Source organism: Monodon monoceros, unplaced genomic scaffold (genome assembly GCF_005190385.1).
Source record: "Monodon monoceros isolate NGI ecotype Baffin Bay Population unplaced genomic scaffold, NGI_Narwhal_1 Super_Scaffold_16, whole genome shotgun sequence".
NCBI classification, from domain to species: domain Eukaryota; kingdom Metazoa; phylum Chordata; class Mammalia; order Artiodactyla; family Monodontidae; genus Monodon; species Monodon monoceros.
The window spans coordinates 55526931-55544893 of NW_021703772.1; the positions used below are offsets into that span (position 1 = coordinate 55526931).

At 33.3% G+C, this 17963-nt stretch overlaps 1 protein-coding gene and 1 non-coding gene across 4 annotated transcripts in view; both read right to left on the minus strand.

Moving 5' to 3' along the window:
- Window positions 1-17963, minus strand: part of AGPS (alkylglycerone phosphate synthase) — a 280454-nt gene that overhangs the window by 173966 nt on the left and 88525 nt on the right. For all 3 annotated transcript variants that reach the window (XR_003793973.1, XR_003793974.1, XM_029225507.1), the window contains exons 13-17: window positions 13831-13907; window positions 11613-11725; window positions 5726-5795; window positions 4813-4874; window positions 953-1042 (exon numbers count right to left, since the gene is read on the minus strand). Coding sequence is in view for 1 of the 3 variants with exons in the window: in XM_029225507.1 (XP_029081340.1) it covers window positions 953-1042; window positions 4813-4874; window positions 5726-5795; window positions 11613-11725; window positions 13831-13907 (412 nt within the window). In the remaining 2 variants the exon portion in view is untranslated. The remainder of the gene's footprint in view (window positions 1-952; window positions 1043-4812; window positions 4875-5725; window positions 5796-11612; window positions 11726-13830; window positions 13908-17963) is intronic.
- TRNAW-CCA lies at window positions 2727-2799 on the minus strand. Its single transcript has one exon. It is a non-coding gene; the product is annotated as a tRNA-Trp (tRNA).

Sequence of the window (17963 nt, forward strand, 5' to 3'; positions counted from 1 at the left end):
AAATGCTCAATTCAATCTTTATACATTTAATCTTCCGGTGTTCACACAGAAAATTAATATCAAAAGATTGAACACAAAGTGCCCCTTCTTAAGAAAACCTCCTTTGGGGCTTCTGCTATTTAAGTAAGAGATGACAAAATCATCAGTTAACTGTGCTCCAATATGGATTATAACTGTCCCATATGGAAGATACTAGCCACATGTGGCATTTTAAATTTAAATTATTTGAAATTAATAAAATTTAAAATTCAATTCCACAGTCATACTAGCCACATTTCAACAGCTCAACAGCCACATGTGGCTGTGGCTATCATTCTGGATAGGGCAGATACAGAACATTTCCATTATCACAGAAAGATCTATTAGAAAGCAACAAGTTAATCTTCATTTGGATCTTCTGGCTCCACTCATTCCTATATTCCATACCCACTGATTTAATCAACAACCGACAAAGTGGTTAAAGTGCCTTTTCTCTGTTAAAGAAAGAGCTACATTGAATGTGTGTGTAATTTATAGTTTCTTGACCATATATGTAATTTATAGTTTCAGTGAATGAAGGAGTCCTTCTCTTACTCCAGCAGCTCTGACATTTGGCTCTTTACCATAATGCTGTCCAGACAGGGTAGAAGGCTCATGGCTCACTCATGGTAGAAGGCTCACTCTACCCAGACAGGGTAGAGGCTCACTCTTTACCATCATGCTGTCCAGACAGGAGAAGGCTCACTCCTAGGAAAGGGTGTTCTACTCCTATCGGGCTCAGGACTACTGTAAAAATCCTAGTGGCACAATCCTAAAAAGGTGGCAGGTAAAGTTTAGGAAAGCTTGCTAAGTGGAACAGACTGAAGCTTTTCCTCAGCTCACAAATTATACTTCTCTATTAATTAAAAAAAAAAACAGTTGTTTTTTTTTTTTTTTCAGAATAAAAAGTATAAGAACAACAACAAAAACTCACCTGCATGTAGCGAGAGGAGCAAACTGAACACCTTTCTCTTTGCATTCCCTTGTTATTCTTTCCTTTACATTTCTACAGAGATCTACAACCCTAGAAAAAAATAATTGAATACAATATTAAGTTTTCACATAATTACAAAAAATCTAATTATTGCTGGTTTATCAGCACATTCAAGTCAGAAATTCTCTTAACTAAAACTTTCATACTCATTCCTTCAAGAATGAACAAGATCATTGAAACTGGCCTTCCATTCATAACTTCAAGGGAGCAAAGTCCTTTCCCTTTTTGTCACAGGAAAGACAGAAGTCAGAGGAGCATACTCAAGTCTCCTGAAGGCAGTTTCCTAAGCTAAGGAAAATCCAAATTCAAAATAAATTTAATTACAAGATTCTAAAAGCTTTTTAAAAAGCTCTAAAGAAAATGTTAATGAAAATTCAATTCTGGGTTATAGGAATACCAATCTATATACCATCTAAGAAGTTTTCCTTAATTTAAAAATAATTTAATTAATAATCATAGTGCTATACCAAATGTTCAACAGCCTATTTTCAAGCACTAAGCTAAAATCCAGCTCAACAAAGACTTACTGGACATGAACTATGTGTAAAGTTATGCTAGACAGTTTAATATGTTCAATATGAACAATGAAAACAGACAAGTGAGATATAGTTCTTAAAGGGGAGGGAAGATTGATAATATTTAACAATATTAATCTGTTTTTTAATGTGAGCTGTAACATATTGTTATAACCATATATTCTGTTTCATCTGGAAAATAAAACTCTTAAAGTATATATCAGCCATTTTATTCTCCAATATATATCCTGGCTACATATTGACACCGATTCTGTGTTTTAAACCTTGGTCTGTTTAGAATCATGAGAAAGGAAAAGATACCAAAGAAACTTAAAAGGTTGGCCCAATTTGATAAAAACAATAACATTTAAATGGATTATGCTTTACTGAACACATTAAAGTTATCTATATTTCCAATAAGAACAAAGAATAACTGATTAAAATATAAATATGAAAAAGGTTTTAGTGTTTTATTAGCATGTCAGTTTTTACTTTTATAGTGTCTGAAAGTTTTATAAAATCTGACTTTACAAAACAGCACTCAAGTTAAGTTCTGCTTTATTCTGTGAGAGCTGCAGGCAGATACAATTTATCAATGTTACCTATGCCTTATTTATAGAATGGTAAGGATCCGTGTTTCTTAAAAATCTTTCATAAAGAATTTAGATTATTGAAATTTAATGTCCTTAATTTGAAAATCCAACTTACAAAACAGATACTTTAAATATAAATAAAGGGACTTCCCTGGTGGTGCAGTGGATGGGACTCTGCGCTCCCAGTGCAAGGGGCCTGGGTTTGATCCCTAGTCGGGGAACTGGATCCCACATGCATGCTGCAGCTGGGAGTTTGCATGCTGCAATTAAGGAGCCCACATGCCGCAACTGGGACCCGGTGCAACCAAATAAATAAAATTTTAAATATAAATAAAATCTACTAAACTTTAATATCTACAGGAGTTCATGAATATTACAAATTTATAAAAGTAACAAGTTCTTTATCATGACCCTAGAAAACAGAATTCAAGTGTTACTTGAATGAGGTACTTTCTAGAAATTATTTGTATGGAGTTCTTTAAGTATTTTCTAACAGAACTCATGCAAAGGTCAATACAGTCCATTTGGACCAGTCACTACATAGGAAGTAAACAAAACTGTGTATACCTTTTTTTTTTTTTGGCCGTGTGGCATGCAGGATCTTAGTTCCCTGACCAGGGCTCGAACCCGAGCCTCTTGCGCTGGAAGCAAGGAGTCTTAACCACTGGACCACCAGGGAAGTCCTGTACTGTGTATACTTTTAAATTCTTACCTGACCTATTAGCAAATTTAACACTATTGACCATTTCCTCCTTGAAAACAATTTCCCTCAGCTCCTCTCACAGCACTGGTTTTCCTCCAAATCTTCTAGATTTTATTCCCCAACCTCCTCTGCTAGCACTTATTTGTACAACTTAAATGAATCCTTTGTTCTTATCCCTTAAAGGTTGGGGTTTCTTGGACTTCTTTCTCAGGTCTTCTTTCTTTTCTCTTCATCCATTTACCTGTTAAGTGTCTGTATATCTCCTTTGGTTTTAATCACAAATCTCAAGCTGATGTCTCTAAAATCTTCAAATCTCCAACTCGGACCTCTTAGGCAGCTATTTTTATAAGGCTAAATTCTTACATTATTCCATAGTTCATTCATAGGAGTCTATGCAGAATATTCACTGAGCACCTAATAGGTGCAGTCATTGTGCTAGGGCCACAGAGGAATACATAAAAACTAGTAAGACCAATAATCCTTTAAGAAACTTATGCATGAAAAGGCCAAGCAACCTAATAATGTATGAGGGTTGAAGACCCTGATCCCATGGGTTGCTGCTAAACAAGGTCTCTACCTAGCTAAAGGTTTGAAAGAGAAAGCAAGTTACTAAATGGTAACAAATAAATTTTATGTCAGGAATACAGCTGCTTTCCCTTAATTTTATTTATTAAAACTTCAGTTGAAGACGTTGTTTTAAATGAAAACCAAGTACGTAACCCTGTATAAAACAGATATAGTCAGTGAGTCAAAAAAGTATTTAAGAATATACAAGGAAAGTATAAAGAAAAATGAAAAGATAGTGCATGACTAGCTTTAAATTGATTGCAATTTAAAGACAAAATTGCAATCATAGGTAAGGAGTAATTGATGACAAGGAAATTCATACTACTGAAGAAGTAACACTACACTAACCCACTTTCCCCAGTAAGAAAAGGTATTAAAGACTAAAGTGGTCTCTGAGACATCTATGAACAGCTCCCAAACTATATCTGCTGTTCAAACATGTCAGATGTTGATGAAGTGATAATCCTTTTTATTTATAAGATTTATTCCCCTTATTAAAATTTAGCATCAAAAACTGAATGCTGTGACTAACATGTTGATACTATAAATTTGATTGCTATCTTACAATGCATGGACTATTAGCATCAATACAGCAAAAGTCAAAACCCATAGTAGATGAAGACAGTGTAGAAAAGTAAAAAGTTTTCTGGGGGAGGAAAAAAAGAGGTTAGGGTAGAACAAAAATGTTAAGATAGGTAACATCTAACAGGTATATTCAGGGGGATCTGTTATATCCTATATACTTTATTATAGATTTAAAATAGTAAATTTTATAAAGAAAAAGTAAAATGTAAGGTATACTAGATTAAAAATGTGCTAACAACCTCAAGAATTTTTTATTAGTTAACTCACAAGTCTATCTTTAATATAACCACTTCACATTTCCTAATCAGTTTTTATTATTAATTCCCTAACCAATATTTGTATGTATATATGTGTATAATTTAAAAACAAATTATACATAATTTCTTAAATTGGGTTTCTTTCAGAAATCACTTAAATTCAAGTTAAGATCTTGCTTAACAGTGTACATACAAATATCAAAAGCTAAATGAAATACTACAAAAGAAGGTTATATTTTGGGGGGACTTTTTAGAGAACATTTAAGCATATTAACCATTTAAGAATTTAAATCAAAGCTAAGTAAAACCACATAGTGACATTTAGTGTTCAGTAAAATTCTTTAAAATGTAAACTGCGGTAATAACTTCCTTCTATGGGACATGGACAAGTCTGTCTAAAATTTTAAAAATGGCTTGCAAATGTGACATTCTGATGAAGATATTAAGTTAAATAAAAGTGATTACCTTGTTTCAACGTTTCCTTACAAAACTTTAAAAGTTTACATATTCACACACAATAAATTACTTCAGCAATTGTATAGCATATTTTAATAATATCACGCATTTTATTTCATTTTACCTGTCCCAAGGAGCAGAAGTCTCAAAAGATTCCCCTAATACATAGTATTCCAAACCCAAATCCTGTTAAGACATATACACAAAATTAAGAAATTACAACAGATGCAGAAGAGTCCATAATATTAGTAGTATTTCATGTTCATTATTAGTATTTCATGTTTCTAATTCAACCTCCTGGGCTCTTTACTATCTACCTCAAAAGAGCATGGGAAAGTGGCCCCAAGTGTGAGATATTATCTCCAGAAGGACAGAAACTTTGTCTTGTTTTCCTCTGTGCCCTTGGCACCAGGCAGAGTGTCTGACACACGGCAAGAACTCAAATATTTCTCTAATGAATGGAGTCTCTATCCAGAAACTGTCTAGGTACATGCAGAGAATACTAGCAGGACAGATTTTTAGTGGCCTAAACAGCAAATTAACCAATACCAAAAAGTGATCATCAGGATCAAAGGACCAGGGAGATAGGGAAGTTGGGGGAGGAGGGACTAGAGAAAGGAAAAGAAATATTTTAAAATCAACTTTTCTTTAAAAATAAATTAGAAAATAGAGTGTCTCTCTTTGTAGTGACTAAATAGATAGACTATCTGGAACCACCTCAGCTAGGAAAATATATTTTATAGCGTACAAGATATAATACTTATATGATAAGTAACTTATAATACTAAATTTTTTTACCCGGAGTACAATTCTGTTTTAATATCAAAATTGGAAAGAGCAATTCATAAGCCACCACAAAAGTGTAAAGGTATGAAAGAAAATTTTATAAGGTAGAAAAATCCTGGACTCATATGAGTACAATGATATGCTAAATTACCGTAGGTTAAAATTTAAGAAAATAAAGAAAATAATTTTATTCACTTATAGAAAAAGTATTGTTTGCAACATAAACTGATAAAAGAAATTAGATAACTTACTCGAATGTATGCAATGACATAGGTCAGCAAATAACCTCTCTGTCCATTATCTTCTCCAGCTGCTAATCCACTGTAATTAAAGAATATACTGTCAGTATATTTCAAATGAACTATTAAAAATATATAAAACTAACCAAACTGATACAATACCTCAAATAACTGCTTAACAGATTAACATATGTTACTTTACATCTCATTTTTATTTTAATCTCATTTATCATAAATGTATCAATGAGCTGTCAAGAGAATAGTCTTGGATAACAAAAATATTTTTAATATTCAGTTTGGTAATTAATTTTATGTCTACCAAACCAGTAAAACTGACTGATATGAACTCAACTACTTCTACTCATACTGTCAAAAGAACAGAGAATTAGCCACGAGAAACAAGCTTAAATAATCGTCACAAGCATAACAAGATACTTAAAATACTCTTATTTTACTCATATTATATTTTTACCTGTATATTCATGTATTATAGTCTTATTCATATATTAAGATTTGCAATGACTGACTAGGATCTTCCAAACACCAAGAAGTTTTCTGAATACTTGAGCACATAGTTATTTGGAGTATTAGACAAGGTGTTTACTTTATGGGATTTATGATTTAAAAGACAGACAAAACATACTTACACAGATACATTAAAATTTATGAAGCAACATACAGGCAAGTACAAGAGCAACAGTATGAACACATCCATTTCAATTGGAAAGTAGCTTTGTACAGAAGCTGTATTTGGTGATCTAGTTAGAATCAACCCCATATAACATATATTTCAGTCCAAGTACTCTGCTTTGTTAAAGTCATTCTAATTTTAAAAGGCTATGAATGATTACTGATTTCCACTACCTTCAGTAGATAGTTTTTAATTTTGCTTTTTCCATGATCAGGCAGAAATTAAATTTTAAGTAGTCTTAGTCAACTAAATAAAACTTATCCCAAATTCTCAAAGTACCCACTAAAAATCCCTCAATAAAAACAAATAAAAGGAAAAATATCTTTTCTTGTGGCTTTCTTGAGTCATGATTGATGGCTAATCTTTATGTCTCTCTTCTTAATACCCTAACTGAGCCTTCTTGGTCTCAGGATGCTGAGCCCTTAACCATGGTGTTGCTTAAGACTCAGGTTTTGAACCTCTGTGATTTGAGCCTCTTCTCATTTCTCTTATGAATTCAGTTAACACCTTTACAGTTAAATCCTTTCTTTCCCCGATGTTTTGTCTGAATTTGGCAGTAAGTAAGTAATACAATGTCGATGTACCCTTGTTCTACACAAATACTGTAAGGCAATTTTCAGCTAGGACATATGGGCTAAATCAGATTTCCTGACTTTGTATTATAGTTGGATATACACGAATTAGTGTCATCCAGAAGGAGTGGCAAAGACTTGACAGGAGCAGCTCTAGTCTAGAACTACATGGGGAAAGGGTATAATGAAATGAAGGGGGGCATTTGTTACTAGAATGTTAATGAGCAAAGAAAACAACTTAGGTCAAGCTGCTAAGATAGAAAATTAAGAAGAAACAGAAGACAATTCTGGGTTAGATGTGTATGGATGTTACGTTGGGGTAGCGAGTCAAATAAAGTTCCAAAACAAAAAGTAAACTAGTCAGAAAATTGCTGTGACAGGTGCTTGGAGGAAAATAGGTGAACCCAAACCTCAGGTAGATATGAATCTGAGTCAGACACTAACTCCAAGAGAGAAAAAACCCTACTGATCTAGGAAAGACACAGTTCATGCTAGGCCTACCGGCAGAAGGAAAGGAAAGAAGCATGAAGACTAGGAAAGGGTGCAAGAGACCATTGCTGGGAATCATACTCAGGTGCATTCTGAGTATGTACTTGGTGAGAAGTAGCAGGTATGAACATTTAGTAGGCCTGTCTCTCCCATATCAGGCCTACTGATATAAGATATAGCATCCTGATATATCAGGATGAGAAAAAGTCCGACTCTGCAGTCCCAGGTCAAGCCATTTTTCTTTAGACCCTTTTCTAATATCTGGCCAAGGGGAAAAAAAAGATCTGTTCCACTTGGAATCTAGTGTGACAAACCACACAGAAATATGCATTTTCTTACCCAAAGCAGGAAGAAACTGGATGTCCATTCTAAATTCATAACCCCCCCAAAAGAATAAAAGTCATTCTGGGTTCGCTTTTCTGAATCAAAGGTTTCCCTGCAAATTTAGCTTCTTGGAACCTCTCTTTTTTTAGCTTTCAGAACTATCTAGCATTCCAGCCAAAATTACTTTAAGATACAATATATAAACAATAGTAGGGTTTAGAAATTAAATGCTTCTAACTTGCCACTTTTGCAGCCACTCCAATAAACTATACTTAAATTCAACTGCCTTATGTTAAAGTAGCAACATCCATCCCCTACTTCCTTAAAATATCAATTAACAAGGTTCTTAAACAAACTTAAAGCTGTTACATGAGGAAGGACTGGGAAGACTACTGAAAGAGGAATGAGAGATAATCTTGTTATATAAAAGAACCATCTGGTGAACCTAATCACACTCATGTTGAATTACATTAAACAATTTAAGCACTTTAAAACTAATACTTTAAATATAACCCTTTAAAAATAACAATAGCATATTACCTTAAGTTCTATGGTAAATGTCAACACATCTGTCATGATTGGTGACAGGTAATGTTTACTCCACTTAGCTCTTAGAGAAGTTAAAGTACATTACTAGCAACCATAGATAAACAACCAAAGTATGATTATTCAACATTTGGCTATTATATTCTATTGGATCATATGTGTTCAAAGGTATTTAACAGTGTTTGCGTGGGTGTGGAAGGCAAAAAGGAAAAATGGCTAAGATAACTCACAAAAATGTTCTCAACTGTTGGGAGTACTTCATTAAAAACAATCAATTTACAGCCAATGAGGTGGGCTTCCCTGGTGGTGCAGTGGTTAAGAATCCGCCTGCCAATGCAGGGAACACAGGTACGAGCCCTGGTCCGGGAAGATCCCACATGCCGTGGAGCAACTAAGCCCATGCGCCACAACTACTCAGTCTGCGCTCTAGAGCCCGCGAGCCACAGCTACTGAAGCCCCTGCGCCTAGAGTCCATGCTCCACAACAAGAGAAGCCACCGCAATGAGAAGCCTGCGCACCGCAACAAAGAGTAGCCCCCACTCGCCGCAACTAGAGAAAGCCTGTGCACAGCAACAAAGACTCAACGCAGCCAATAAATAAATAATAAATTCTAAAATAAATAAATAAAGCCAGTGAGGTGGTGGAAACAGGATAAAACAAAAGAACAGAAAATAAAGAATAGATTGAAAATGCCCTAATTCAAAATAAAATACATGAGCTAAACTAACTTATGAAAACTTTATTAGAAAGAAACTTAGTGATGCTTTCCTCCAGCTAGTTATGCAGGAGAAATGATTGAGGAATGAGGGTTGGCAGGGTAGCATCTTATAAAAAATATCCTTGAATCTTTCAGTGGTTAGAACAAAGAACTAGTGCCTAGAGAGAACTGGGGGAAAACCGGGACTACTGCTGGAAAACCATGCGAAGATATACTTCCAAGTATCAAAAAATCAAAAGAGCCCTAAGTCACCTGCCTGGTGATAGCCTAGGGTTGTTCAACACAGATTTCTGCATCTAAAAGAAGGGTGCCAGATGAAAGTATATTAAGAAATTAATTATAAACGTAACTAAGAAGTAGCAAATAATAATAGCAAAAAAAATGACACTCCAATCAGGGTCTAAGTTTTAATGCTTTACCCTTGCTTTAAAATACATACCTCATTTAATATAACCTATTTTTAATGGATGAATTTGATACAAGTTTGTTGTTTAGTTTAAGCAAATTGCTGGAATTAAATCAATAGTTCTGGGGCCTCGTTATCAGTATCCAAAGAGATCTGGATTCACCTTAAGAAAGATTCACTATTACTTTCAAGTTGTAAATGGCTGGTGTTACATGAGAAAAACAAAACTGGCATTACATGAAAAGCCAGTTCTTGATAGTTGGTGGCTCAAATTAAATAAAACTGACAACATGGTCCCAATAAATACCTAAAGATTAAAATATACTGTTTCAAGGGTGGCACAGTAATTAGGCATAAATAAAGTAGCATAAAAGATGTCAGGGAAAAATAAAGTATTCAGTTTCATAAATCCTTTCAATAAATATTTAATCAAGCATCTAGTATATAGCAGGCATCAATGGTGAGGCCCCAAAAGAGACAGATCATGCCCTATAAAAAGTATGCGTGCGTTAGGACAAAAAGGTCTTTTGTCATCAGCCTATCCCAGTCTAACAGGAAATGCGGCACATTACTAACTAGTAATGATTTGCTGGCTACTCTGAATTGGAACTATAACTATAGATCCCACGAAGTGCAATCTCTGGGTGTGTGTATGTGTGTGTGTGTTGGAGGTGGGGGTGGGGAGTAGTGAGATGAAATTAAGCAAATTTAACCTTACATACAGTGATTAAAATATTATAGCATCCATTTCCCTACAAATGACTCTGGAAATTTTTGAAATCCCAAATAAACATTTAAATATATAACGAAATAACTTTTAAAAGTTTCAGTCTCTAATATTTAAGGCTAAGTAGATATAAAAGATTTAATTTAGATGTAAAAGGTTTTCATTTAAAACTCCTTTAGTGTTTGTTTCTCACTAGTATCATGGATTTAAAAAGTTTTTAAATCAAATTATATATGTACTCCACATAACTTAGAAACTAAAAAATATGTACATGAACATTTCAAAAAATTTCAGAGGTAACCTGATATCCAACCCATCTGCTCATTAAATGAAACCTTACAGCACTCTTAACTAATTTAGCTAAAACATCAGTAATTCCCAAAAAGGTACTGTGGAGAAGAAAAAGTGAAAGATTACTGAATTTCACCTTCTACTAAAAAAATTATAATTCCACTTGCCAATTTCAGAATAGGGTAAAAATAAAACTGAGAGATTATTTTTCAATGTTCAAAAGCAGTACAAAGGTAAAGTAAAAATTAGGCCCAAGATTAGATCTTTTTCTAACAATACTGCACTTTAATACTAAGTTCAGAAAATCCTAAAAACAAAGGGCTGAACATTATATATGAGGAAAACACATAAAAGTGGCGCATTCTAAGACATATGGCTCCAAATTAAGCGTTCATTTGTTCTCATAAAGAACAGCAAGAAAGGGAAAAAAAAGAAATAAAAGTAAATATTTACAAAGAACTCAGATTAAGGATAATGTATGTGTATGAAATATTTTAAGCTCTGAAATTAAAAAAAAAAAAAGACTGGTATCCAGAAAACTGTTTATTATGTACTTAAAAAGGAAAGGAAAAAAAATGTAGTCCTGATAAATGGCGCTTTCACTATAGTTCTCATCGATCAATCTTATAATCCATCAAGTGGACAGACAGAAACCACCCAATCATTATTCAGTTGGTTACAGATGTGAAATGTTTTCAGTTTCTTTATACCAGCACAAAACAGTAAGTGACAGGAAGTGGAGTATAGATAATTTATCAAATACTTTTGATTAAACACAATTTCCTTTTAAAAACATACTTACAGCATGTTTTATACATATACTATTACCACTAAATAGCAACATGACTATGAATTTTTTTCTATTTCACTTAGCACAATAGAAAATAATATAAAATTATCATTAATGAAAAAATACAATAAGAAGATTCACTATGTCACATATACGATTAGACAAGTAAGAGCAACATACCAGTCTAGCCTTCTACAAACTTTAGAAGTAAACCAACATATTATTTCAAGTTGACTACCATATACTAACATAAATTTAATACTGAAAAGTGTACATTAACAACTGCTTGGAGATATCAGAATTTTAGCTTAACTTTCTCTTGGCATTATGAACTGAAAGCCATACCCAAATTTTGAAGCAATGTCATACACTTGTTTTTCATGTTGAAGAACCTTCTCACGGTCCCCCTCAAACAGTAATGTAGCGACACTTAGCTGATTTGGATCAAATCCTTTAAACTACAAAAGAATATTATTATTACAGATAAGTCTTAGCCTACAAAATAGTAAATCAAAACACATTTTGCTCTTTTTTTCTTCTGATCTGAGCTCAAACATACCAGCTCTTCAAAATCTGAGCTTTGGAACTTTACATGTCAATCAAAAAGAATGCTTAATGTACCTATTTAGGTCATCACAATAGAACAGCACTCAGGAAAAACACTTCATTTTACAGTATGCCAAGGTATCAATTATAATGATATATTGGTATGGAAATACAACAAATTAACTTGTAAGAATTATAACTGTACCAAAGAATCAAATAAAACTACCAAAATGACAGAACATAATAAAGTAGCAGGATGTTGGGGGGGAGTAAAAACCAGCAGCACCCTTACATATATACCACCAATAACTTCTTATTAAGTATTATTTTCAAAGGAGACCTTATGTATAAAACAATATAAAACATCTAAGAATAATCTTAAAAGGAAATACATAACTTCATTAGGAAAACATGTCTAAAAAAAAGATGAGAGAAATGTATGTTCCCAAATGCATAAACTAAGTATTATAAATCGGTCGACTTTTGCCCAAATTAATATACTAGTTTATTCCAATTTTAATAAAAACCTCAATGAGCTTCCTAAAATGATGAAGAGTTTCTAAAAATTTTCCAGGATACTGAACAGGTAGATAATGGTGATAACAAGGAAAATTCTGAAAAAATAAGAGGGAGAACTAGATCTACAGCAATTAAATCCATTTAATTTTTCAAGAACAAAAGCTCATTAAACAAAAGCTCTTTTCAAGAACAAAAGCTATTACATAAAAATGTCTTTTTCTTATATAAGTATACGAGAAGATGTCTTAGACATGGCAAACCAATATAAGAAAAGCAAGGGGCTTCCCTGTTGGCGCAGTGGTTGAGAGTCCGCCTGCCGATGCAGGGGACACGGGTTCGTGCCCCGGTATGAGAATCTGGGAAGATCCCACATGCCGCAGAGCGGCTGGGCCCATAAGCCATGGCCGCTGAGCCTGTGCGTCTGGAGCCTGTGCTCCGCAACGGGAGAGGCCACAACAATGAGAGGCCCACGTACAGCAAAAAGAAACAAAAAACAAAAATGAGAAGCAAGGACAGGTTAGTTAATGGTGCTGTCACAACTAGTTAGCAATCAGGAGAGCAAGAGGTGAAGATTAACTTAGTTTTTTATCTCACATCATAAAACTGAAATAAAGTCAAACAGTAATAAAGACAAAAAGTTTTAAAATTCCTTTTTAACAAATAAGTGAGAGAGAGAAGAAAATGGTCCTAATCATAGTTCTGGAGGAAGACAGGCTTTTCTAAGCTTAAAAGTAATTAAATAATCAAAGGAAAGATATAAAAATTAGAAACTTTTGCACTGAAAGAAAAAGAAAGAAAAGAAAGAAACCTTATTAAAAAGGAGTCAACTGACTGGAAAAATTATTTACAACATTTATGAAAAAGGCATCTAATAATTCCATTTTTCAAAAGGCACACAGCAAGGCATTAAACCATTCCCCCCACACCCCCCAAAAAGAACAAACAGAAGTCGTTTGTTTGACGTTGCTACCCCTAGCAAAATAACCACATTCAACTAATTCACAAAAAATTACATCTAGGAAATACAGGGAAATGGTCAGTCTCATTAGAGTTTCAAGAAATATCAACTAAAATAAAATACTATTTCCCCCCTGGATTTACTAAATTTAAAACAAAACAAAACAAAAAATCCCATATGTACTAGCAAGGATGCAATCCAAAAATGACACATATGCATTGTCATGTGTCAAAAGTTTAAAAAAATGAATACTTTTATTCCACTTCTAGATATCTACTATGAAGGAAAAAATTCAAACTATAAAAAATGTTATATGCTAAAACTGTTCAATGAAGTGTTATTTTTAGGAACTTCAAATACGGGAAAGCTTTTATATTTTCTGAAATTGAATGCATAATTGATTTACTTGATTAAATATTTACTCCAACATAAAAAAATAACAATTATGAAATGTACACAGCAACGTGGAAGAACATAGGTGTGTGTGAGGAAGAGAAATCAGAAAAAATTAATATCCTAAGCATTAAAAAAAATTCTTACCTTTGTAATATAAAACTTTTTTAATCCATCCAAAAATGATGTAAAAATAGAGGAAACCTGAGGTTTGAGAGCATGACCTAAGAAGAAAAAAAAGTTCATATTTTAAGTTAATAGCAAACTAATTTATCTATGTTTTTCATAAAAGCAAGAGGCTACTTTAACTTAGTATCCTAAAAGAAAGTGAACATTTCCATGACTTTAGTTTTTAAAATCTCCTATGTTATACATATAACACATTGGTATTAAGATCTACATCTTTTAAAAAGTCACAAACAACTTTTTGTTTACCAAACTCCTTCTTGGGTTTTTTTTTAAACTCAAATTACTATATGTAATTACTACTACACATAGTTTAGGTTATCTTTCAATGGCATAGTTTATACATAGTAAAATCACTTCATTAATTTTTATTTCATTAGGAACACCCAATGGTGGCTAGTTCTACTTTTATTTTTTTTAATTATGCAGAAACCATTCAGAACTATAACCAAATATGGAGTCAATGCCAAGTTTAAGATTGTTTCTTAATTAATTCTTAATTCATCCAGAATTGTTGGCATAAAACTAGTAATTGCTTCCTTAATTATACCCAGAGAGTTAAAATTGCCAAAAAAACATAAATGGTGTCTCAGAGTCTGTTAAATTAACATCGTTGCCTGCGGATTAAGCTTAATTGAGTAAAAGTCTTTTACTGTTTTCTCATTGTTTTCAGAATAGCAACTTCTTAACTCCCATGACTATAACATTTAAGAGTCAAGCATCTGGCCTTAGTACTGTGAGCCCAATTCAGAAAAATTTGGCACACCATTTATATAGCATTTTTATAAAGACTTTTAAAGCCTCTAGTAAATCTAAAATTATCTCCAAATAAAACATTTATTTTTTAAAAAAAGGCTTTAAGGTTTTGGGATTTTGTTTATTTTTAAAGTGTAGATCCCTTCTTTTAAAATAGGTGCAAACTAGCTTTTTAGAAGGAAAAAAGGGGGGGTTGAGAGAGATATTTCTGGAGGAAAAATCACTTGCAGTCTTTTTTTCCATTCATCTATTTTTTTAAAGTGAGAATCTGAATCCGTAATATTTATCACATTCTTACAGATTATAATAAAAAACTATATTACATAAAAGACCAAGTAACCAAATAAATCTTAACCAGAAGCTAAGAGTTAGGTAACCATGCTATAACCAAAGCGAAAAACAAACAAACAAAAAATAAAGAGCAGATGACATAGACACGAACCTAGCAATCTTTTTGAGATCCTGGATCACAAGAGGTTTGTTTGGGATTTTTTTTTCTTTCATGGTAACCTGTCAGAAATGTTCTCTAGCATAACCAGTGTTTTTAAAAGATACCATTTCTAGCATGTATAAAGTTAAAGGTAACACATCATCAAAATATTCACTCACTGTCCCAAATGGAATTCAGCCTACTTTAACAGCAACTGGAAACAAATATATACACATAAATGTGTGAGTGTGTGTATCTGATCCTCATAAAAGACTTCTGGTCCACATATTTTTACACAATGTATGAAGATTCCAAATATTACTACTCCAATATGGAATAATCCTTAAGGGTATATGTTCATCTTATCACACTGAAATTTAAATGCACAACTTCTATTAACACTACTGTGAGTTAGGCACATATATGCCTAATACTGAGTGATGTGATACCCTGATGGAATATGCTTCAAGCATAATTATTGCAAAAGTGATACTAACTTTTAAGTAGGTCAGGTATTAGTATTAATTAAGAGGATATTATTATCTTTTACTTATTCTTAAATTAATGTTGCCTACCGAACTAATTACATTCTAAACATATTCCAGCTATTGTGTTTTATTTTATATAGAAAACAAAGGAACTAGTTCCTAAATTTACTAGCTAGACAGTTTGATTAGTGATTTTTTTTATTGTTAGTGTTAATTAAATAATTTTAAAGGATTCCATAAATCCTTATGTTTCAAGGAAGTGCTCCAAAGCACTGGAAAAAGTAGGGCTTTGGGGTCAGACAGATTTGGGTTCAACCCCAGCGCCACATATAACTTGTGGACTTTGGCCAAAGTATTTAGCCTTTGAATTGTTTATAAATTGGAAATACAACCTTGAGGGATGGTTGTGTGCTACTGATAATGTGCTTAGCACTACCCTATATGCTATTCAAGATTTGTTTACCCTCTTTTGCTAATTTGATGATTAAGTCAATCAACATGTAAGTGTCTGTTATGTGACAGGTGCAGGACACATAAAAATGAATAAGAAACATCTCCCAAATTTGACAAACATTCGTTCACAGGGAAAATACGTAGATCGTTTCAATGTACTCAATGATATATATCATTTCAATATACTGAAAATGTATCATTTCAATATAATATATTGAGTTGTGTCAAGGAGAGGGGTGATAATAAAAATATTAACAACTAATAATAAGGCTTGTGCTTTGTTAACAACCAATACGGTACAAACATTGACCAATCAGCCATACAGTTGGTACAAGGTCCCAGACACCCCTTGCTGTGCTAAGAGTTATTTAGTTGGTTGATCATGAAGTCATGGCAGGATATGTAGGTGGGAAAGCTTCAATGAATACTGAGAAATCAAAAAGGTTACAGACTGCCAAGAAGCATGATCAGATCTGTACTGCTAAAGGATCACTTTGGTGGCCAAGTAAAGGGCAGAAGGAGAGGAGACACACTAAAGACTAGCGAGAGTAGAACCAACATTAGAGCATGTTCCTAGGTACAGTAATGAGAATGTGGAACAGGGATGACAGATAACCAAAAGGATCTTTCTTTGAACCTACATTTAAATTGTTATAGATCCCAGTTATAAATAAAATCTGGCCATATCATAATTAGTTTTACATAGATGTCTATGTCCAACATAGTTTACTATCATTATAGCATATAAACGGATAACACAGTCTTATTAATCAGATAGATACATGGCTCTCTTCAAACCTAGATCTCTGAATGCAGGCCAAAATACACAGGAGTCTTGGTTTTCATTTGATTTAACTATTTCATCATTTATAGGACACATTTATCTTAAACTTTTATCAGCAGTATAGTATTTTGAAAGTAATTTACTTAAAGAAATAAAAGCTGTGACTTAGAAGAATCTAATTTTAAAACGAACCCTTGATATGTTATCAACCTGAGTTCCTTAGTTCAATTTCTATATAATTATGATAATCATTCTTCCCTAAATTAAAATCTAAGCTACTTGTACACCAAAGAAAAGCCTGCCTAACTTGGCCTTTAGTATTTATTATTGAACAATCATTCTGGGACTATTTTGAGGGTATGTAAAGTCTATAAACTTAAATCCCAAACTAAATTTCAGCATATGGAAAAATTCAGAAGCAGTAAAACTAGAATTGATAAGATGATAAATCGTGTCAGAAAGTTTAATACTTTAAGCAAAATAGGAAGAAAAAGAAACATGGTTAACTCTTACTGAATTCTCCACCTGAATATTCCATGGTCAACTTAAACACAACCCATTTGTAATGTCTTTTCCCCAAAATCATCTCTTCTTCTAGACTGTCAATCAATCAGACATCAGGAGTTGCCCTAAACTCTTCCCTTTATTTAACCTTCCACATCCAGTTGGCAAACTGTTCTTTGGAATATCTATTCTTTACTCTCTATCTCCACTGCTGCTGCCTTGAACAAAGCCCCCAGTATTTGCCTTTTTAACCATTTCAACTCCTCCTTCATGCTTGCACCATCCTAATCCATCCTGCATAATGCTAGCAGAATGAGCTTTCTTTCTATAAAGCTGATTTATTGTATTCCCTCTACAAAGATATCCCTCTTCTGACAAGATAAAACCCAAATCTATCCTGCAAAGCCCTAGTCCACCCATCCAGCTTTATCTCTTGTAACCACTTTCACCCTACAGTCTATTTGAGCCACACAGAACTATCTGAAGAAGTTCAAACACACCATTAAGGTTTTACAATTTCATATTTTTTGCTGATAAGTGAACAAAAATTTGGTAGGAAAGAAGAGACTGTCTCAGGCAAACTTCTATTCACCTTTTAAGATTTTCTCTAAGCATCACTCCTTCAAGAAGGCTTTCCCCACGCTCTGCCTCAATCTCAAGCAAAATCAAGTAGGATCAA